The sequence below is a fragment of the Pelmatolapia mariae genome, linkage group LG23 (genome assembly GCF_036321145.2).
Source record: "Pelmatolapia mariae isolate MD_Pm_ZW linkage group LG23, Pm_UMD_F_2, whole genome shotgun sequence".
Taxonomy (NCBI): domain Eukaryota; kingdom Metazoa; phylum Chordata; class Actinopteri; order Cichliformes; family Cichlidae; genus Pelmatolapia; species Pelmatolapia mariae.
The window spans coordinates 23,627,741-23,652,050 of record NC_086246.1 but is presented as its reverse complement, the minus strand read 5'-3'; the positions used below and the strand labels follow the sequence as shown (position 1 = coordinate 23,652,050).

The following is a 24,310-nucleotide window of genomic DNA, read 5'->3' as shown; positions in this document are numbered from 1 at the left end:
TTTCTGAGGTCACTCTACAGATGCAAGGGGTTTTCTTCCCCTAGACGTCTATAGGCAGTCCTCTTTGCAGAGTCAGAGAGTTCACCTCCTAATGCTCATTAAATAGAATACAGTTGTAAGACAAATCTGCATCGGCTTCACTTTTCAGAGCCAGGAGCTAAAGATATCTCTTCCAGCTTTTTGGGTCAGGAACCAACTGATATCAACATATCAGAGTGGCCCCACCCTAATTGTAACTGTCCATTGAGCCACAAGAAATTATTTAGATATAACTGCAGATTTTTGTTATACCCTGTATGTCCCCGTATCGCCCCAAAATAAATTAGAGTGCATCATGGGGGTTAAATTTCTTAAGTAATTTAAATTAGTTAAATTAGTTCTGAACAAAAGGCTTTGTGGCTTAGATATTACCTTTTACTCTCCCCTCCAAAAAGAGGGAGTATGTAATTGGTTCCGTTTGTCTGTCTGTGTTTTTGTTAGCAGTTTAGTCTCCACAGTTTACAAGATATAATTTTCAAATTTTGTGTGATGGTAGATACCAACAACAGCTCAAGCTGATTTAATTTTCATGAAAATCAGGTCAAGGTGACACCAAATTTAAAAAAACAGTAAAAACTTTATATTACCCACAATTTCACAACAATATACTAGGCCTTGGGGTACATGAGTACCTGGATTGGGTAATCATTTGACCTTGACCTTCATTGTTAGCACCCAAGGTAAAACTTAACCTGGATACAAAAAAAATAAAAAAGGAAACCATATTAAGTATAATGTTTCATGAACGGGCATGGGGAGGGCTGTACAACAGACTTTATCTTTTCAATGCAACGCCCTGCAACTGAAGCCCTTGCCCTTCGGGGGAGTTGCGCTCTTGATGTGCTTTTGTTAACTAAGAAATCATTTTCTATTAGGGCTGTACGCCTGTTAAATATTTTTGATGTGTAATTCTTTGTTTCTTGTTCTTACACCTCTGTCTTTTCTCCTCTGCCCTCAAAGGAACCATGGGAATACCACTACCCAACTGCATCTGGGAACCAATATGTTGAACATGGTCCGCAACATGTCCGCCTGAGGGGAGCCTGTTCTGGGCGGTGAGAGACAAATGGTGAAAAATTAAAAGTAAAGCGACTCTCCCCTCAACGCACAGCTGATTCCTCACCCCAACCCCCCACCCCTCCTCCTTCTCCCCTCCCGAGCCGGATGGCTCCGAATGACGAGCTGCAGTAATGGAAGTCCACCCGCCGTTCAGCACCGTGGCCATGAAGCAGCTCAAAGGGTAGGGTCTGCCGTGAGCTCGCCTCACCCTACCCACCCTGCATCCCCATCCCCCATCAGCTCCACCTGAGAGCACACTCCCACTCTGAAGTGAATATTCATCATCCTGAACCCTCCCTCCTACCGCCACCTCGGCCACGGCTTTGGAAGACAAACATGACGCGCATTGCGAAGACGCTGGTTGATGTCTGATATATATACCTCTGAGGTGTCGAGCGTAAAACCAGCGGAGCAATGAATGGCGGAAAGGACTGCGAGGCGGGAGATGAGAGGCAGGCCGTCCCTGTCCAGGTCCCCATTGGCTGGCAGCGCAAGACAGAGCACGGCGGAGGGGTCGTGTACATAAGGTAAGAAAATGAGATCAAAACCATCAGAGATTTCAAAGCAAACATGGCTACAGATTAAGAGAAATAGATCTGTGAACCACTGCACATGCTCAGTACATTTAGACTGAAAGCTGTTTAATAAAATGTTTAAACTAATTATGGGCATGAATGTCATGATAATTTCTGGCTTTTAATGATTTCTTTAAACTGTTCTTTTTTCAGAGTGGAATGATTGTATAGCATACATCTTTAATGACTTTATAAAACAAGTACTGGGTGCCCAAGTTTCAATTTATTTTGTATTTTCTCTAATCCACACACGGTATATATAGTATATATAAATACAGGCTGTTATACTGTCTATATACTTGCATTTATAGGGGATTTGGGAAGGCCATTTCAGAAACTTAGTTACATCCGAAACCCAAGTTTCATCCATCCACTTTTGATTTTTATCCACTTTGTGCAGTGCACCTTTACCACTGTCAGCAAAACAGGCCCAGAGAATGATGCTACCACCACCATGCTTGACAGTTGGTGCAGTGTTCTTGGGTTTGAAAGCCTCATCTTTACTCCTCCAACTAGTGCTGGGCGATATGGAAAAAATATTTATCACGATATGAATTATTTTATATCACGATATACCACCTGACCTGTGGTCATCTGGAAAGTATGCAGTCTGTAAACAGCGAGTGGAGAGGGTGCAGTCTTTGTTTTGAGTTACCGTAAAGCATGTCGCAAATCCGGGTTCACGTAAAGCAGCACCATGTCGCAAAACCACAAGACGAAGTTTCTTTGCAAAAAATATCATTTTTTTATACTTTATTTTCTCTTGCATAAAGTTAAGAGTATGTATAGTGAGAAGACAACACTAATATATTTGCCACAGGCTATTTAACCCTTTACAGGGCTCGCAAAATCGCTAGCCCGACGTCCCGGGGCTAGCGATTTTTCCAGTCGGGCTACCAGAATCTATCCCTGCCCTGCCCGTCGGGCTATCATAGGAAGGAAAAATATATGTCAATGGTTTTGCATTCTTTCGGAAATGTAGCTGGGTAAATATGTCATTGGCATCGGTGAACCACTGCCAATATGTGACTAGGGCTGCTCAATTAATCGAATTTTAATCTAAATTACGATCTGGGCTTTCAACGATCATTAAAAATGACTGAGCCGATTATTAGCACCTCCCTCGTGCTTTACTCTCGCGCTGCTCCGTGTGGCAAATCGAGCGCACCTCTCTGCGTTTCGAACACGCGGCACAACAATTAAGAGGAGCTAACAGAGGGAAGCTCGGAAAGCTAAGCAGAAGTTATTTGGAGAGGAGAGTGACTGCCGTTGGCTGAAAAGAGAGGTAAAAAAAACCCTTCAGTGGTGTGGAAACATTATGGGTTCGCGGAGTCAGACGTGGATCAAGTAGACATAGTGTGTAAACTTTGGTGTTGTAGCTGCACCACAGAGCGACATGGCAAAGTTCACTAAACATAGATGTTTACATTTTATTTTTTATATTGCAAACATTTGCACTGTTATCAGTATTTGCACACTATTTTATACTATTTTTGACAATCTTTAAAGCCATTATTCAATACATTGTTATTGTTAAATAAATATCAAATAATCGAGATCTCAATTTCAGTGAAAATAATCGTGATTATCATTTTTGCCATAATCGAGCAGCCCTATATGTGACATATTGAAATCGCATTTGAATTTGCGCTTGTTTTTTGCTTTCACTTTGCAATCGCGCGAACTGTGTATAGAGAGCGACGGTACTGATTGGTGAGTGACGATAATTTGCGCACCAATTCCTCTGACATCGTCTTATCAATCGTTAGTTTACTATCAAACATGACAAGTGAAATCTCCCGCAGGAAGCTTAAACATGTGAGAGGTTGATCGCGCAGAGAATCGCTGAGCGTTATGTGAGTGCGTGTGTAAAGGCAGCAGGATATATATTTTAGTTCTGCTGAGCCAAATAAGACCAGTCAGGGTGAAGAAGTGACAGCCAAAGAAAAGCTTACCACAAAACGGAAAAGTTATGACAAATCAGACTATAAGGCAAAAAGAAAGTGCAGCTTTATGGTTTCATGGACAAAAGAATTTCTGTGGCTGGAATATGACAAGCTAAATAACCAGGGGTGCACATAAGTGGTCCGCAGGTGCGCATTCGCTGTCAAAATAAAATACGCGCACAAGATAAGAAGTCGCAACGCGTGTTTGCGTCCATAAGATTTTCTGGAGGAGGACAGACATTTGTTTAGAACTCTTAAAGATGTCGAAGAAGCTCCTTTAAGCAATTACTTTGGTGTTCCTCCACCTCCAAAGAAGTGTCAGATGGAGTCCGAACCACAAAAGAAGCGCGTATTCTAGGAAAAGTGGTTGCAGGAGGTGAGCTGGCTTTAAACAAATGATGAATGCACAGAGATTTGGTGCAGAATATGCCGTGAAAATCCCACTCTAGTGGACAAAAACAGTGCCTTTTATATGGACGCAAACGCGCGTTGCAACTTCTTATCTGGTGCGCGTCTTTTATTTTCACAGCGAATGCGCACATGCGGACCACTTATGTGCACCCGTGTAAATAACATAATGTTCTGCCGGGTGTGCTGTTGGTTTCCCTCGATTTCTGAGTCCACAAGTGCCTTTGTTACTGGGACCAGTAATTTTAAGAAAGGCCCCCATTAGAACCCATGAGAAATGCAAGAAATGGATTATTGCTCAGTCTGCAAATAACATACTAAAAATCAACCTGAAAAATCTGTTTAGAACAGCGTACTATGTTGCAAAGAGTGAACTACCACTGGCAAAATTTAGCAGTCTTTGCAAACTTCAAAAAGCAAATGGCCTAGATCTTGGTTCCACTTGCCTCTTACCTGTGATTTCAGTGGAAATTTCAAATTCAGGATCTGACAGACTGATTCCTGTTGTACAGTTCTTACAAGTTCATAGAAATTTCTGTTCAATTACAACCAAGTATTTGAGTTGATAATTGTAATTTTTATACAATATTGTAATTTGTGTTTCAACAATTTTTTGATTAATGTTTCCGTTACAATATTATACATTAAAGTATAATATTGTAACGGAAACAAAACAGGAAACAAAACATAAAAAAAATTGCTCCCTTTTTTATTCGGGCTACTTAAATTTATTTTGGGCTACCAAAAACTGAAGAGTCCCTGCCCGAAGGGCTACCAGGGATTTTGAAATTTTGCGAGCCCTGCTTTAAGACCAACCATAGAACCAAGTCCGCCAGAGCTTATGTTTACATTTTACATGCTGTAGTGCCATTTGTGGGAGCATTTCAAGTTGCTATACATCAATACAACCGTTATAGCCCAAATTTTAATAATATGTATGCATTAAGTCCATAGTAACTACATAAATTGCAAAAAAGTGCAATAAACTACAAAAAAATTGAAAATCTTTTTTTTTACATATATTTCTAGTTAGAGAAATTTAAGAGGTGTATCCCTCAAAACTGTAAATACAAAAAAGTTGCACAAAATAGTTTCCTACCACGAGAAATTTATTTTGAGTGTCTTCATAGTTGTATTTTTGAGATACACTAATTTTTATATACTACAGGGAAAATGAATAAATGCAAATTTGCAAAAAAACAGCATGTGCATCAAAATAAACTATTTCCAACAGTGTAATTTGACTTCTAAGCATCCCAGAAACGATACAGAAAAGCATAAAGTCAAACATGACTTTTAAAAACACCAACATAGGCTTTGAAGCTAAAAAACTACATTTCCGTGAAAATGACGTCACTTCCGGTTTCGGACAGGTAATGGCGGACATGCGATAGTTCGCGCTGACTTATATTCCAACGTAGGAAGTGTTATGAACAGCTGATCGGATCGGCAAAGCGTGTTTCTGGAATATTATGTTTTTGTTCCTGCAAGTCTGGAATATTATGTTTTTGTTGCTGGAAGTGCTTTTTATGCAATTTTTGCAAAGCTATATGTGGAAGGAAACCGTGACCTAGGGCAAGCTAAATTAGGGTTAGAAACGATAGAGACGATAGAAGACAAATGGCACGATAGACACTTTTCTATCGTCCACACGATATATATCGTCATATCACCCAGCACTACCTCCAACTATAACTCTATATTTGAACTCAAGGCAACGATATAAGTTCAATCGTTGTCTTGCCACATAATAAACGTTTGTAAAAGAGGTCTATATTGGAGCAGGGGTTTCTTTCTTAATTGGCACCCTCTCTGGTGTTCCAGAGGTTTCCAGTTCATGTCAGGCTTGAACCTTGGTAGTTTCTGTGCTGTTTCTGAAGATCCTAACCAATTTCCTGTGTGACAGTTTGGGTCTTTTTCCACATCTGAATAACTTGTACTTACAATTGTTTGAACTTATGATCTTCGAGTCTGCAGTTATTTAGACCTTCCTAACTTGTGTAAATCTACAATTCTCCTTCTTAGATCTTCAGTGAGTTCCTTAGACCAGCGGTCCGCAACCTTTTTTGCACCACGGCCCGGTTTATGTCTGACAATATTTTCATGGACGTTCAAGGTGTCGCGGATAAATACAACAAAATAAAGCCAGTACCGGTACCAAAAAAAGAAGATTTATTCATAAAACACGGAAAAAGACCCAGGGAAACCGAGTTAACGATAAAAACAATAAAAAATAACGATACAAAACCGATTAAAAACCCTGAAAACCATAAATTTCACACCCGAGCCTCATCTCTCGCGGCACGGTACCAAACGACTCACGGACCAGTACTGGTCTGTGGCCCGGGGGTTGGGGACCGCTACCGTAGACTTCCCCCACTGTTCTGAGCATTTGTAAGTCCAATGAGGGCTGTTAAACAAATCCTTTCTGTGCTGCAAAGAAACTACCAGTTTTAGTCAATCGTGATCACTAAAAAGAAAAAGCCTTGTCAAGTTGAGACATCATAGAGCCTTCAGCACCACTTATTAAAAGATTTTGAGCCTGTATGTATATGTTTGAGCCTGTGTGGATTATAAAAAAAATCCAAACTTGTTTTGCCCCAAATTACCATGACATTCATGTTCTTGATGAGTGTATGTGTGGGGCTAAATGGCTGAAAGTCTAACCCCTGTCGTCCACCAATCGATTATCAGTCTTTTTAAATCAATCTTAAATTGCATCATTTTGTTCCTATAAGAGTCAAGAAGAAATGAAAATTGTCGCCACATCTATCAGCTCATTATTACCACTAGTCTATATCATGACTAAAAGTGTGTTCACGAACAACGAAGGTGATTGATGTCATGTATCAAAGGTAAGCGTCAGGTTTTGGTCCCAGTCATTTGAATTCAAAGAGCACCCAGCAGGCTTGTTTACTGTGCACACAGGGTAGAGTTTCTCTAACTGATCGATGAGCAGAAGCATGGCAACTCTTTGGTGATGATGCTTCCTGTGTCCAGTCACAGTCACCTGATTTAGTTTCCATTTGGCATGAACTAGACACAAATTTCTCCACTGATCAGCCCACGGACACAGGTAAGCTGCAGACAGTGAAATGACTAACAAAGCGACTGCTCCTCGTCGGTCTCCTCCGATGAGTCGAATCCTTGTAGGCTGTGAGTTGGTGTCCTTCCCGGCACGTGCGCTCACCAACCACAATGAACCGAAGCAGTTGGCTGGTGTCAGGTTTATTTTGGGTGTTGGAAAGAATCCTGTCTGTGACCGTGGCCTGATACTGTCACAGCACACTTGTATTTGCTGATGTTCTTTTACATTTGAAAGCATGCTTTTGCTTCAGGGATGATCCTCACAGTTGTTTTTTTTTTCATTCTTTTTCACAGCCACAGTGATTGATGATTCAGTCTTTGGCTGGTTTGTCAACCAGCCACTGTATATGTTTGATAGGAACTACCAGCGGTACATACTGTTCTTCTTTAGAGGTAGTTTCTTTGTGCCAGCCTTCGAGTGCATAGAGACCCCTTTTATATCCGTCTTTGGTTAAAGCTCGTTCTAATGTTTCATCCAGGGGTGTCAGACTCCTTTTATTATTACATGGGCCACATGCAGGCTAATTTTATCTCAAGCTGCCGTGACTAGTAAGAACATTGCATAATAACCTATATGTCTAAGTTTCTCCTTTCTTTAACCGGTGTAAAGATACAAAGGCATATTAGGACTAGATTAAAAACAATTATCACCCAGAAACCCAATTTGTCCTGTGCATGTGTTCCATCCTTTCACAATAAAAGTCCTTGATTGCTTAGCTTCTGCACACAAAATGGCTCACAGAAGTGTACTGAAGTATTAGATACACTTTGCATAATGTGTGCCTCCAGAACTGCCATAATGCTTCATGTTATAGATTAAACAAGGCACTGGAGAATTTGGTCCATATTCAGAGATACTCTTCTACACATCTGGGTTGTAATGAGTAGTTGTTTGAGTTACTGCTACCTTCCTGTGAGCTTGAAACAGTCTGGCCTTTCTCCTCTGACCTCTGACATCAACAAGATATTTTCTCCCAGAGAAATGCCGCTCACTGGATAATTTCTCTTTTTTAGGTCATCTTCTCTAAACTCTAGTGATGGTTTCTGAAATACCCAGACCAATAACCTTGCCACATTAAGTCACTTAAATCACCTTTCCTTTACCATTATGATGCTCATGTTGTCCTGACTATGCTTAAATGTAGCAAAAAAGGGGAAGTACATTATTAAGACAACCACATTTTCACAATTTCACTTAAGGAAAGATGAATGAAGAGAAAGTAAATGACAATTATTTTATGTCTTCATGTAAAGTGCATATATATTGTTCAGGTCAGGTGTTTTAATACATGTAGATGGAGATTATTCCTCCACGGTTGATTTCATGCTAACTACTATCCAAAAACAGTCTGAAGGAGCTGCCTCAGAGAAAGGGAAAAAAATCAAGTTTGTGTCCATCGTGTTTCTTTTCTTCTTCCACGTTAACACTAAAGATCAGTGTTCAGGAGCTCCAGTCTAAAAATGTTGAATCTTATTTCAAACGAGTGTTTCAGTAAGCTTCCCAGAAGGAGCATTTTTGCTGTGGATCGTTGCCAGCTTCAGCTTCAGCCTCACCTTGTTGTTGTTCTCTGTGTGCAGTCCCAGTGGCTCGGTGCTGTCCAGCTTGGAGCAGGTGAGGACCTACCTGCTGACAGATGGAACCTGCAAATGCGGCCTGGAGTGCCCACTCATCCTCCAAAAGGTATATTTATTTATTTGTTTTCTTTTGGCTCTGATTAAAACACAGTGAGATTTTTACAGCTGCTCCAAACTGAGCTCCAGATGATTCGCTAATTAGAGATTAAGATGGAGGAGCCAATCTGTGACGGAAATTAAAATTCTGTTGTCCACAAATTACGGCTAAACAAGGACCCCTAAATTTAAACTGGTGTGTGGTGTTTGTTTGTACAGGCTCCTTTCAGAGCTCTAATCATCAGGCAACTTGAGTGTACAGTGATAACTGCTGTTTCCTTTATTTACAGTAGAGATTTAATGTAACACAATCACGGTTTTCAGTTATTGTTATGCAGAAAGGAAAAACACGAACTGTATAAGCAAAAATTACATTTATTTATACAAACTGTCAGTTTTATCCTATTAAACAAAATCACAAGTTAAATCTCATCTTTGGCATTTTTTTGGGCCGTTATTTGACAGTGCAAAATAAACACAGTATGGACAGGAAAGCAGGGGGAGTGAGGCTCGGCCAGGGGAGCTATAGCACGGCTACATATGCCTCTTTTCCACTAGTACCTTCTCCACTCGATTCTACTCGGTTTCAGTCGTTTTCCATTACAATTCAGTGCTTTGGGCTGTTAAAGCAACAGGGCCAAAAGACCCGTCATGTCATTTGTATGCGACAAAAACAACACAAAAATGGAAGATGTTGTAGGTATAAAGGTGATGGTGTGCCTGCTGTTAAACCGAAAGTAAGCATCTTCACTTCGTCACTGGACCACGGTGTCGGTGTTTGTGCAGCCATTGGCAATAAGTGAGATTAAAAATACCCACTAAATAAAAAGTTTAATACCACTAAAAACTAATTACAGACTGCTAAACTATAAACTGTGCTTGTTTGCAAATACTAACTAACCACTAATAAAACTTTGCCTTCTAGGGAAAACTTGTTCTGAGGCCAACAAACTATACAAACCACAGGTGACCATGGTAACCAGCTAGCAACTGAAACCCTCTTTGTGACTGATTTCACCTAGCAACCTTCTGCAACCACTTGGCAACTTGTCTGGGAATGCACATTTTTCCCTAGTGACTGGTGATTGCTAGGTGGCTTGCAACCAGTTTCTAGGCCACTCCCTAGAGTAGACACTCCCCACACTCTTATTTTGAAAGTACACTTGCTGCTAAACCATTAGCATCCAGTCTTTCCAGTTTTCCTTACTGATAATGCCAATTAGGCGGTTGTTTTGGTGGTCCCCTACACTGGGCTCAAAATGGAAGAGTTGGGAGTCTACGGGATGAGAAACTCCAAAAACTACTTTGTTATTTATGGCCACAAAGTTTCTACTTTAGAGTCTTCTAGTTTCCTTTCAGGACCACTGCCTCTATTGTCTGCTCTGACAGCTTTGAATGGTGGTTCTGAAGTTTTATTCTTCAAAGAGTGCAGAGACTCAAATCAGTGTGGCTTAGAGTGAATTGCAGGAGTGAAATTATAAAAGAGTATACAGGAAAAGCTCTCCTGTAGCATAATCCTCTCCTATTTCATACTCAGGATGTATGAAATGAACCCAAGCTGACCCGCTGATCTCTGTAGGACCAAACTACAAATGTTGGGGTTATGTGAGGCGTCACATTACACGGGGTAATCTGACCGATTATCTTTCCTGATGCTAAATTTGTCCCCAACACTCCACGCCATTATCAGAATGATTTTGTAGCTGCACGTCTTCCCTTATGAGCGCCCCCTCCCTGCTGTCTTCTTAGTATCTGAAAATGAAGATGCAAATATTTTTTAAGACTCATTTTCTGGTCTTAAACATTAGTGCACTTTTACATCTTAACCGTCTTAAGATGTGGGATATCACATATCGCATATCATGAGGTGCTTGGGAGAGCCGCTGCCTCCATGTTTATCTGCGATTTAGTCTATGTACATCACTGCCTGTGCTGTTAAGACAGCCCCAAGAGATGATGAGCGTGAGGAAAATACAGTGTGCTGCCAGACCTGGATGTGATTTACATAATATTCAGGGGTGGTCACGTGGCTCGGGGAAGCAGCTTCCTGGCCTCAAAACTGATCCTCACCATCCTTATTCTGGGCCCACAGCATGCTTTCTTTTCTTTCTTTTTTTTCTTTTCCTTTTTTTGTGGGGGGGCTCTGATTAGTTGCAAAGCGTGATAATAAGCTTACTGTTATCTGTGAATCCATGATCACGGGAGATCCCAGTTTTCTCTTGAATGAATTGCAGTTGCTCTAGAAGCCCACGGGTGACTGGATGGATGGGTGGATATCTATGTTTCTGTGTGCACTGATCTAAGAGGACTGTTTAAGCAGGGTTTTTCATGCGTACTGATTTTGCACAGGTATGTCAAGGAAAAATACTATTTGATATTCACTGGAATTTCTTGGACGATTCCTTGAAGATCCTCCCCCAGCCACTCTCAGATGACTGGGCATTGTTGTGACACGCTGGCTTTACCTGAGGCCTGCACTCTGAAGCAGGATTTGGGGCGTAGTGAGGAAACCTCAGTTTTAGGAAGACGAAGGTTTACTTCTCATCACTATAGTAACCTATGCTGGAGAATTAAGGTGCTCCTTAGCAAGCTTTGTTTAAGATTTGACATTAACGGGTATTTAATCAGCTTGCACTCACCAGTAATTTCTCTGGAAAATGGTGTCATCATTCCTAAAAGATCCCTCTGGGAAAACAAGGGCAGTTGTTGACCTTTTATTAGCCTTGCGAATAGCCTCAAACACCAGTGATCGCCGTTCACATAAAAAAAAAAAGTTTAGAAATATTAACCTTTAGTGTAATGAAAACAACTCTGTTTCGTGCTACAATCAGACTAAGGAAAACAGTGATTGCAGACCTGCAGTATGAACAAAATTATAGCAGCCATAGGTGTTCAACACCCTTTCGTTTATACAGTGATACATTCGGAATACAACCAGTTACATTTAGTCCCCTACTGCAAAGAGTTGCGTTGCAGGAGGTAGTAGTCAGTCTGCACTTGTTTTTGCAGACTGACTCAGATTGATTATAGTATTTAGACTTCTGCCGGAAATAGTGCTGGGCGATATGGAAAAAATATTTATCACGATATGAATTATTTTATATCACAATAACGATATATATCACGATATACCACCTGACCTGTGGTCATCTAGAAAGTACGCAGTCTATAAACAGCAAGTGCCGAGGGTGCAGTGTTTGTTTTGAGTTACCGTAAAGTATGTCGCAAATCCGGGTACACGTACAACAGCACCAGCTCGCAAACCACAAGATGGAGTTTCTTTGCAAAAAATATCATTTTTTTATACTTTATTTTCTCTTGCATAAAATTAAGATCATGTATAGTGAGAAGACAACACTAATATATTTGCCACAGGCTATTTAACCCTTTAAGACCTACCATAGAACCAAGTCTGCCAGAGCTTATCTTTATGTTTTTACATGCTGTAGTGCCACTTGTGGGAGCATTTAAAGTTTCCATACATCAATACAACCGTTATAGCCCAAATTTTAATAATATGTATGCATTAAGTCCATAGTAACTACATAAATTGCAAAAAATTGTAGTGCAATAAACTACAAAAAAATTGAAAATCATTTTTGTTTGTTTTTTTACATATATTTCTAGTTTCTATTTTTGAGCTACACTAATTTTTATATACTACAGGAAAAATGAAAATAAATATTATAATGCATCAAAATAAACTATTTCCAACAGTGTAATTTGAGTTCTAAGCATCCCAGAAACGATACAGAAAAGCATAAAGTCAAACATGACTTTTAAAAACACCAACATAGGCTTATAAGGCCCTTTCGCGAAAATGACGTCACTTCCGGTTTCGGGCAGGTAATGGCGGACATGCAATAGTTCGCGCTGACGTATATGCCAACGTAGGAAGTGTTATGACCATCGGCAAAGCGTGTTTCTGGAATATTATGTTTTTGTTGCTGCAAGTCTGAAATATTACCTTTTTGTTGCTTAAAGTTTGGAATATTATGTTTTTGTTGCTGCAAGTGCTTCTTATGCAATTTTTGCAAAGCTATATGTGGAAGGAAACCGTGACCTAGGGCAAGCTAATGGCATTAGATGTAAGTACAACTCCTCTGGTTTCACATGCAAAAAAAAATATTGCGCTACCTTACGTGGTTCCAGTTCTACAGGGATTTAAAAATAGTTAGGTAAAACGGAGTGTACCTGCTCTGACCGGTTGTAAAGGGTTAATTATATATTTTATGTAATAATTTATAAAATTTGGGTTAGAAACGATAGAAGACAAATGGCACGATAGACACTTTTCTATCGTCCACACGATATATATCGTCATATCGCCCAGCACTAGCCGGAAATGTATGTCCTTACTTACAAAGTAACTGAAAACCCCTTTTAATCCTACGCCGTAACCTGAGTCGCACCTCCCAAGAAATGCGTTGGATTGAAGCAGCCCACAACTATTGTGAGCAACCTGTTCTGCACCGTTAGTTCCTCCTGTGCATTTCCAGCTACAGTTTTTTATTTATCAATGAGACAAACAATCGTCACCTCAGTTTAAAGAATAATAATCAGTGTAAATATGGAGTTCCTACTGGGAGATTGCTGAAACTACTGAAATGGACATGAGGAATTTTATGAAGAAGTTAAAAAAACAAATAAAACAAAAAAAAAACCTGGCTCTGCAAAGACTCCCTGCAGAAGTGAAACTCAGGCATATGTTGGGAATCGGACTGTGTTTATAAATTATATGGCAGTTGTTTGCAAACCTTCACCAATCTGAGGGTGATTGCAGTCAATCTGAGTTGGACTGTGATTGTTTGGAGACAGGTTGCCTTCCCACTCAGCGACCTGTATAGTGATCTTGAGATTGAAAGTGGTTGCCCAGAGGTTGCATGCTCAACTCCTGGATGACAAGTTAGCTCTTTTACTAGTCACGAGAAGACTGCTTACTCTGATGTGACTGGGACCTTAATGATAGAGGTCCCGGTTGATCTCTGCTGTCAGGTTTTTTTCCTGGATACAAATAGGCTAAACTTTAAAAATGTGCTGCTGTAATAATAGTCTTACTGACCAAAGCACTTAAAGCTCTCTCACATTCACACGGTGCTTTTAATGCGCTTCACTCTCACTCGCAGTATGCTGAGCTGTCTGCAGCAGCTGTGCTGGTTTCAGTCTGCTTTATGTCATTCTTTATCAGTTTTATCTTCCTTTGTAAAACCAGTTGTTGTGCTGCCAGTGCACTTCTCTGTTATAATCATTGGGGAGGTGCTGCTAACATCACCTCTTTCATGTGAACACGCTCGTAGCTAGATTGATAAATTGTGGGTTAACTTATCAAGTTGATAACAACCTTTGTGTGACTGCTTGACCTGATTGATGATGTGTTGGTAAATAAAGACAGATATGAAAAAGGCATCCTGGGTATGGTGAATTTGATTAACACTGTATATGATATATATGTATATATGACAGAAAATGGGGAATAAAACCAATAAAATGGCTAACAATAAAGGCCATTGCATGAGAGCACAGAAACATGGTGCAAAACGTAAATTAATTAAGCAAAAAGATTGTGAGTAAACAAGCAAAACGTTGACCAAGTCAGTTCAGTGACTTCTATCCACTTTTATATATCTCCTCAGGTGTTCAACTTCGACCCCGGGGCAGCTGTCAAACAGAGGACAGCGGAGGATGTGAAAGCAGACGAAGATGTCACCAAACTCTGCATTCACAAGAGGAAGCTGCTGGCTGTGGCCACACTGCACAAGAGCATGGAGACGCACCCGCCTCTGGCACTGACCAGTTCAGGAGGAGGTACGAGTATATGTTACAGCTCTGAAACCATTTGTCAGGACACTTGGAAGTTAGCTCCTATAAATCCAAATGAAAGAGGACAGTGTTGATGTAATTTATGTCCTAGTTTTGGGAAATATCAGTGAGTTTGGTAAGTAATTTATCCATTGTAGAAGTTCAAAATTCTAGCTGAACTTATACACAATAAGCAAATGAAATATTTGGAGGTTTTCAGGCCTTTCACGTTGCCTCGGTGATATTCTGTCAAATCCACTCACTTTTATTTGGACTCGAAAATGAAGACAATCATAAATACTTAAAATTACTGTCTATTCATATATAAATCATACTTTAAGATGTATAAAACAGAGAAAAAGAAGAGAGAGGGAGATGCAGAGAGAAATTTATTGACACAAACTTGGAAGTAATAGATATAGAGTAATATGAAAATAATCAAGAAATCACCTATCTGTTTTGTGTCTGCTAATGGTCAATCCACCTTTACAGTTGTACTACTGAAAGTGTGATCGCATCAGTTAAATGCAAGATTAAAAAGGTGTGTGTTTAAGAGCTTTTTAGATTATTTTCAGTTTGTATTATTAGGGAGTCCAGCATAGCGAGCACCACAATAATCTGGTTCATTTGAAGTGAATGCACAAGTGTTTCATAATCACGTTAAGTTAGGAATTGTCTTATTTTAGCGATATTTCCAAGAAGGAAGAAGGCTCTCTTGGTAAATAACTTGCCAGCCTATTAAAGTCCTACATTTTGAGTTAAACTATACATGGAGGTGAATAATAGTTACTTTCTTCTTCTGACTAATGTTTTCTCCAAGCTGTTGGTCCTGGTTTAACTCAGACTTTCCTTTTCTTTCTTTTTTTTCTCTTTAAGGTACATCGTCTGTGGTTGCTGTGCATTCCACAACTCAACGAGCAATAAGGACTAAACCCCACGATGGCGTGTCCAACTCTGTTGGCCCTGACTGTAAGAACCCTTTCAAGGTGATGATGGCAGCCGGACACCATCAGCAGCAGCAGAGGCTGTATCCACCCCAGGAGTTGGGTGGGGCCCAGCAGCCAGAGCATTACCCTGGGTACCCCAGGCTGCAGAGGCTGGGCAGCGGGGAGCCAGGCCCTAAATCCCCTTACCGGTCCGGGTATGGAGGCATGTTGAGCCCACCTCCATCTGGTGCTAAGCTTTATGGAGATGGCTCGCAGTCTCCCAGTACAGAAACTCTGGGCAGCCCTGAGGGCTTTACAAGGACCAATCCTTGTGGGTTTCCAGGAGGCGGTAGCCCTGGCTCAGCCTCTATCCACGGAAACACTAGGACACCTCTTTCCCCGCCTAGTGTGATGCTTCACGGCTCCCCAGCGGGCCAGCCATCGTGTGCCATGACAGGAAGGACTAGCACGCCCCTCTCCCCAACGGCCACTGCCAAAAGCCCTGTCATTAACATGAACATGCCGCGGGGGAACTTCCCCCCTGGTATGGATATGCCCCGTGCAACATTTCACCATAAAACACAGCCCCCTGTGCACCCTGTACCGCCCCCTCCATCCATACCGCCATCCTGTGCCCTCCAGAAAAGGCAGTTAACGTCTGAAAAGGACCCCTTAGGCATCCTGGACCCCATCCCTAATAAGCCAGTCAGCCAGACTCCCACCAATGCCCCAACACCCTCCAACTTCCAGCCTAACATCCACTCTCAGGTACCAGTGATGAATGTAAACATACCCCCTCCCGCCATTGTTCCCTTGCCAAGCAACTTACCGTTACCCACAGTGAAGCCTGGGCCTGTGGGTCATGGTGGCCATGTTCAAAGGACTCAGCAGGGTGGTCCGGCTTCCTCCATGTCTCCCTCCCCCGTTACCTCACCTGTCCACATGGCTGGGCCTGCGCTTGGGAGAATAGAGGCCTCCCCTCATCGCTCACGTTCATCCTCCACCTCCTCTGACCACGGTAACTTTGCGATGCCCTCGGGACATCAGGCCCCGTGTGGCACCATAAAGGTTCCTCCTCGTTCCCCTCGATCAGCTATGGGGTCTCCCAGGCCCGCCATGCCCTCCAGCCCCTCCACCAACAAAACCGATGCACTCCATCAGTACAAAGACTCCCAGCTGCTGCCCAGTATGGCAAATTCAATTGGCGCCCAGCAGCACGGCAACCCCATGTACTCTCCAACCTCTTCCTCCTCCTCATCATCTTCTCTGGCCACGCCCAGTGCTTCCCAGAAGGGTCACCCGGGACTCCTGGGGATGCCCCTCAACCAGATCCTCAACCAACAGAATGCCGCTTCCTTCCCCGCCAGCAGCCTCCTGTCAGCCGCAGCCAAAGCACAGCTAGCAAATCAAAACAAACTCAGCGCTGCTGGCAACAGCACTACTGGCATGGCTGCTGGTGGTGTTGGTATGTCAGGCATGGGGGCAGGTGGCGGAGGTAATGGAGGGGGTGGAGGGCATCCTGGCCCCGTGAGTGGCCCTCGAGGCATGGAAGGACACAGCACTTTAAATCCCATGCTCCCGCCAAACTCCACCATGCTGCTCAACACTCCTGAGGGCCAGAGCGGCCGGGCAGCTCTCAGAGACAAGCTCATGGCCCAGCAGAGGGATCCCATGCGCAAACGGAAGCAATCATCCGGGAGCGGTGCCGTAAACCACGACAACAACATGGTGTATAGCATGCTCAGCAAGCCAGGCATGGGAGGACACCACATGCCGGGCCCTAGTGCCACTGAGCAGCTACGAAAAGTGGGCCGACTCGGAAACCTTCACCCGAACACCTCCATGGCCCAGCTTCTTCAGTCCATGAGCAGCCACAGTTCCCACAGCCTGGCAGGCAGTGGTCATCGTCCAGGTCTAAATCCCGGACCGGCATCCGGCGCTTCAGGAGTCACACCGCTACACTACAACGACAGTACGGGCATGGTCCCCGGTGGCACTCAGCAGAACCTCCTTGTCCAGCAGAGGCTGCGGGGTCCAGGGGAAACCCTGCAGCACTGCCAGAACATGGACACCTCTGGGGGCCACCTGGGCCCACGTCCAGGCCAGTTCCCGGACATGATGGCTCAGATGCAGGCATCCTCCATGAGTAACTGTGGGCCTATGGGGCCAGGCGGTACACTGGTGGGACCTGACGGCATAGCGCTGGGGCGCCCAAACACTAACCCCCCACCACTATCGCATCCTGGCCCCCACCCCTCACAGCTTCATAGCATGGGACGGACTAACATGGTGATTTCACACGGAGGTGGTGATGGAAGCTGTACCCAGAGCGTCTCCGAGACAGGTGAGATGAGATTAAACCTACCTACTACTAGCTGTATGACAGGTAGAATTTATTTAGAGTAGAGTTTATTCAGGATTCATTACAACCTGTCACATTGTTCAAAACCTCCATCTAGGTAACACATCTCTATTAAGGTATGATTTTACGCAATCTCAAACTATAAGGGAAGACATTACTAGAGTGTCATTTACTGCCATGTATGTTGAATACTCTGGTGCTACGAAAGAAGTGAAATCTTTATCATTCAGAAGGGATGCATTTAATCTCCATTGTTTCTTTGTGACCTGTGTTCCAGAGAAGTACTAGTGGGGAATGGTCTGACAATGTGATTGGGATTAGGGCTGGGCAATATGAGGAAAATCTAATATGATATTTTTTGGCTACATCACGATACACGATATATATCACGATATGTTTAAATAACCTCCAAAAACAAATGTTATTTTAAACCATATAGTGCCTAAAATTGCACTGGTATACTCATTCAAATTAGCCATTCAATGTTTTTTTTAATTATCCGTTCGCGGCATGTGGGAGGGGGAAAAAACTCATAGTGAATTACATGCAGACAGCTTAGTATTGCCATGGCAATTTATACTCGATGGTTACGATAAAGCCATTTTAAGCATCGTGCGTAGAAAAACTTGCGATACATCGAGTATGTTCAATCCCTAATTGGGAGTATCTTAACATTTTTAATTCTATATATCTCTACTTGTGAGGTGAAAAATAAGTCTGTTCTAGTGTAGGAACAGTGTCTACTTGGGTAAAACGTGAAACTCCTTTTAGGAAACTTAGACCTTCAGACATCCACCAGGCCTGCTTCTGTAGCTTAATATTCAAGCATATTCTACTTACCTGTGATAAGGGAGCCCTAGAGGTTGGTTACCAGTCTAATGATTGAGACATCATACAATGAAAATCTTCCCTCATCAGCAACAGGCCTGAGCTATAGCTGATATTCATTTTAAATACATGTTTGACAGAGCCTAGGTCATCCTCACTGGGAGCATATATGTTGACAAGGCATACCTCCCATCCGTCAATTAATCTGTTCAATAAAATGTTATCTTCCCTCAGAGTTTCTGTAAAATTAATTTGTCTGTGGATGAGTATAGCTACACCTATTTTTCTTCCTAATTAATGTGAGAAAAAATACACTTTTCTGCCCAGGACTTTTTTTCAGGTGTGTTTCCTGCAGTAGTGCTATAGAGACCCTTAACATTATAACTTATAACTTTTAATCCATCCATTGTCTACAGATAAAATAATATTTTTTATGGAGAAGAGGATTAGGTAGGAGGGTGAGCCTCGAAAAATGCACTGCTGACTGGGCTGGGGTCTTGTGATTCTAGTGGACCTGCTAGCTTTAGCTGTGTACTTGTATTTTTGCAGTTTTTCTGCTTTTCAGCCCTCCAACATATATGTTTAGCAGTTCTTGTTTTTAAAGACACAATGAGTAACCACCCAGGACAGCCGGCACACGTAAGTAACCACTTATTTATGAAGTTTTTGTAGATTGTCCACTGTTTTCGATGTTAGATGAACAGATGCTAGCATGGCTGCTTGTGTACATGCAGGAGCGTGAACCTCTTGTCCAGGGATTTGCAGTTTACGGGTTGTTGTTCTGCTTTTACACAGTTTGGGCATTTCTTGGAGGGAGAAAGGCAGAATCACCATCATTTTTCTGACACTGTGCTTTGTGCCGAGTTGCCAGGTGGCTCTGTAAATAGCTTTGCAACCGCATGTATAAAAAAATGAAATAAAATAAGAAAGAGTTTTGTGGAAGCATGATTACTCAAGAAGGGCCTTCTTGAGTAATTGTAAACTTAGAGCTCAGGTGTGTGCTATGAAGGTCACAGGAATGTGAGATTACTGGCTGTGTTTTTGGAGAAAAATAATGGTGAAATGCTTAAAATTTTAGATGTATGTTGGTGAAATTGCCAAGATTTGGGAGAACCGTTTTCCAAGTGATCTATTTAAGGAAAAATGTGCCTAATAACACAGATAGAAACAGAATAACCTCGGCTTACATCCCTTCCTCCCCTCCCTGCGATAATCTCGATTAAGATGTGGTTTCTATGGTTATGAGCGAGCTAAAACCGAGGGATTTAGGTGATAGGCCCTGAGCCTAGACCGTCAGGTTCCTCCAGTATCTCTGAGCTAATGAGCGGGAGCCCCCTCATCCTTTGGAAGGCCGGGCTAATTGTCAGTCAGCCAGTGTTTCCCTTTGTTTTATTTGTATGCTAGCATCAGTCAATGGTGTAAGGAGATGGAAATGGGATCTGCATCACGCTTTAAGGGAAGCAACCCAGATAGGGCGCTCTAAAGAGCTTCTCCCAGCAAGCCGGTCGCTATAGTAACGATAGACCCTGAATGGAGACCAGAGTGAAGCCTTTGATGAGGGTTTAGGCCTGTGTGTGTGTCTGTTGCTGCTTGTGTATTACAGTGTGTGTATGTGCATCTGTTTATTTGTGTGTGTATGAGTGACTGTATGTTTTTGAAACTGCTGAAAGAACCTACATCTTGTTTTTTGGGGGGTTTTTTTATTTCCCCCTCCTCTTTCCTGCATGCTGAGGGGACTGGACTCCGAGTTTATGTATTCATTGTGTGTCCATGTGTCCTCATATGGTTTATAATAGCAATATCACCAAGGGCTGCTGCAGGCCACCTGTTCTTATCACCAGGTGCCCTGTTGGTCTGATTTTTTTTTTCCCCTTCCCAAAGTCAACTCATTGAAATTCAGGTGGTCTTCTGTAGGCCATGAGATAGGGATGGGAGGAGAAGCATATGTTTAAATGAGATTAATTATAGCCTGAGGTTTGGTTTCAAGTCTCCAGAGTCAAAAGTACTGTTTAATTCTTCTTTTAAGTACTTAAAAGAAGAATTTTAAAAAAGAATGACAAGTCATCCAATCTGACCCCCTCAGAATCTGCTGGATTTTTTTTCAGTTATTTTTTTAGTATATTTAATGTAAATTTTTACTTTCACATTAGGAAAGGATGCGTACTAGGAAGGATATACTATACTAGGTTGAAATGTGGCTCATTTTAATTATTCTTTCCTGCATACAGGATATTCACATGGAAACACTGAGGCTTTGTTAAACTACAGCAAAATTAAGTTCCAGCATGATTATTTCTATATCCTGCCCTGAGAATTAGATTCATACTGGAGGAATCACAGATACAAGATGAGCCTCAATGAAATGATTTCTCTGCCTCCTCAAATGTTGTCCCAACTCTAACAAGAGCTCAAACTGCCCCACTGACATCCTGGAATTTGTACCAATCAGGACCACCTCATCATCGCTTGATGTTGACTTCATTTTCTTTACAGTGCTTTGTCTTTTGTTGAGGATGAATTTTCCACAAAAACTCTTGTTGTGTATATGTGCTACACAACAAAAGAGTTCAGATTCCTTTAAAAGGGGGGGGGGGTAAAAGGGGAGTTTTTCCTTCCCACTGTTGCCAAATGCTTGCTCATAGGGGGTTGTCTAATTGTTGGGGTTCTCTCTAGTATTGTAGGGTCTGTACCTTACAATAATAATTGCCATATCACAGCTGTTGTTGTGATATGTTGTGGCTCCATTTTCTTAAGCACTCCATTGAAGTAGTCTTTTAATGCAGACACTAAACACCTTTCTGTTGAAATATTTCAGTTTCACAGTACTGAGGAACATTTTAGCTATGTGGATAAACGGAATGACTCCACCAAGGATCAGTGTAACAATAGAGATTATTTTGAGCTGTGACTCATGCAAAGCTACTCTAACCGAGTCCAAAAATAAAAATATGCAGCGAAAAATGAGCATAAAGGTGATGTTTTGATGAAAAATTGTAGGAAAATCTCCCAGTTCATGCAAGCTTTGCTCCGACTGTCAGAAGATGAAACCAATCCTGCAAGCTGTTTGGAAACAGAGGACTATATTCCACATTATAATTGAACCAGCATGTAGGCAGGTCTGACTCAACACCATATGGAGTCCAACGCTGCAGAAGAGGAGAAGCAGCCTGTTGCCTCCACCTGTTGCTTGTTACGTCTGTTTTCTATTAGTTGAGATTATGTTGCCACGTTTTACTGTTTTTCTACTAATTTCCACTGAATAAGTTCATTTGGTTTCCTGGATGGTCTCCTGTTGTTAACCTGTTCAGGGTGCAGAAGATAGCCTCAAGTGCCCTTTGTACCATCTGCTTTATAATGCCTCACGATGCATCTACAGCTGTGTTTCCCGCACTAGATCAGAACTAAAAATATTCTGTGATGCTTGTGAACCTTTAATCAAAATCTTGGTCATCACATGAGCCCAAAGTTGCCTCAGGTTGCCCCATGTTGCAGAGCGAGTGCTTCCAGTTTGCAATGCCAGTCATTGTTGGGCTTTAACACACCAGCCAATCAGGATTGTAGCTGATCGTTTTCTTTTTTGTGTGTATAAAAAGCACAGGGAGTTTGGCTGGATTTTAGCTGAGTGTATATCAGTACATTTGACTGGGAATTCCTTGTTCTGCTCAGTAGATGCCTGCAGTATAATTACTGCAAGAGAAGCTCAGCATTAATGTTTTTAGTGATCGTTAAAGATGTTCTGAATGCTTCATTTTGTTTTTTAATGTCAGAGAAGAGGGTTAAACAACATGAAAATAAGTGTGGATATTTTCATGGATAGGAAATTAAGCGTTATGCAACTCATATTAGACTATTATAAACATTTTTTGAATGATAGTTGAGCGTACTTACAGTGCTATGAAAATTTTCCAATTTCTTAGTTATTGCATTTTTTTTTACACTTAGTCCTTAGCCCTGCAACAGGCTGGCGACTTGTCCATGTTGTCCCCTGCCTCTTGCGCTGTGGTAGTTAAATATAGGCTCCAGGTTTTCTGTGACCCTGAATTGGATGAGTGAAAGGAGATGGTTGTGCTACCACTGGCAGTTGTCTTTGCAGAATTGTTTTAATTTAGCCACTTTGGGTGGTTTTCAAACATGAACGGCCTCTTTAAGTCCAGGCTTTGACTAGGCCACTCCAAAACCATTTGTGGGTTGTTGTTTTTTTTTTTAGCCATTTAGAGGTGGACTAGCTGGTGTGGTTTGGATCATTGTTCTGCTGCACAGCCCAAGTTCGCTTTAGCTTCAGGACAATAACTGATGGTCAGACATTATTATAGGACTGGGCGATATATCGAGTTTTTAAATATATCGATATATTTTTATATGAGATGTGACCCCCACACATGGGGGCTGCACGGCCTAAAATCCTTTCATTTTCTCAAAAATCGACAGTGCGCCTTATATTTTGAATTCTGGTTGTGCTTACTGACCGCGAACCAATTTTATGTGGTACAGTCGCTCAGCATTCTGTCAAATGTTTTAGTACGACTTTGGTAAGCTATAAAGCCGCACCGCGTAATGGATTGTCAGAGCATTACCGTACTGTGTGCGTATAAGGACCACAAATGGCACCTGTTAATAGACACGGTTACAAAGCAGATTTCAAAATCAAGGCTGTCAGTCACGCACTAGAACTTGGGAACAGAACAGCTGCGAAGTCTGTCTTTGTTATTATGCTCAGCGTCTTTTAGTTTACATTTTGACTGCACAATTGTGAGCTTTTTGTTATGCACAAAAACAACATTGTTTTATTTTATTTATGGAGCATTATTATTTAATAAATGCTGATAATTTATTTGTGAGTAATTTCTTCATGTACATCTACGCTGTATGTTAATAAAAGTCCCTGTGAGATCTGAGACACAGCTTTGACTAAGAACTCTCTTTTTGTTCTTACTTTATGGCTTTAAAAAAAAAAAAAAAAAATATATATATATATATATCGCCATTGAGATAAGAATTTTGGGTCATATCGCCCAGTCCTACATTATTATTTAGGATTTTCTGGTAGAAAGCAGAATTCATGGCTCCATCAATTACAGCAAGTCATCCTGAAGCAGCAAAGCAGCCCCAGACCATCACACTACCACCACCATGTTTGACTGTTGGTGTGATATTCTTTTTATGAAATACTGTGTTAGTTTTATGTCAGATGCAAATCTTCCAAAAATGTCAGCTTTTGTCTTGTCAGTCCACAGAATATTTTCCCCCAAATCTTGGGGATCATCCAGATGTTTTTTGGCAAATGTGAGATGAGCCTTTATGATCTTTTTTGGTGAACTCTCCCATGGATGCCATTTTTGCCCAGTCTCTTTCTTGTTGACTTGACTCATGAACTCTGACCCTAACTGTGGCAAGTGAGGCCTGCAGTTCTTTGGATGTTGTTATGGGTTTTTTGTGACCTCCTTGGCTATGTCCATATGTATATGGGTATTTTTTAAAATAGGGATTTCTCAGAGTGTGTTTTGGAAAATATCTCAAAAGCTGTAAAAAGTGTGCCAAATCATCAGGTAGTGATATAACGGTAACCGTGAAGAAATGATGGCTGATTAAAAGCCACAGCGCACAGTCTTT

At 41.7% G+C, this 24,310-nt stretch overlaps 1 protein-coding gene across 3 annotated transcripts in view; it reads left to right on the top strand.

Annotated features, from left to right (window-relative positions):
* LOC134619965 (methyl-CpG-binding domain protein 5-like) overlaps positions 1 to 24,310 on the top strand; it is a 47,809-nt gene that overhangs the window by 11,432 nt on the left and 12,067 nt on the right. For all 3 annotated transcript variants that reach the window (XM_063465792.1, XM_063465790.1, XM_063465791.1), the window contains exons 2-5: positions 1,000 to 1,625; positions 8,693 to 8,795; positions 14,419 to 14,590; positions 15,461 to 17,854. In XM_063465792.1, the coding sequence (XP_063321862.1) occupies positions 1,513 to 1,625; positions 8,693 to 8,795; positions 14,419 to 14,590; positions 15,461 to 17,854 (2,782 nt within the window). In that variant the 5' untranslated portion in view covers positions 1,000 to 1,512. The remainder of the gene's footprint in view (positions 1 to 999; positions 1,626 to 8,692; positions 8,796 to 14,418; positions 14,591 to 15,460; positions 17,855 to 24,310) is intronic.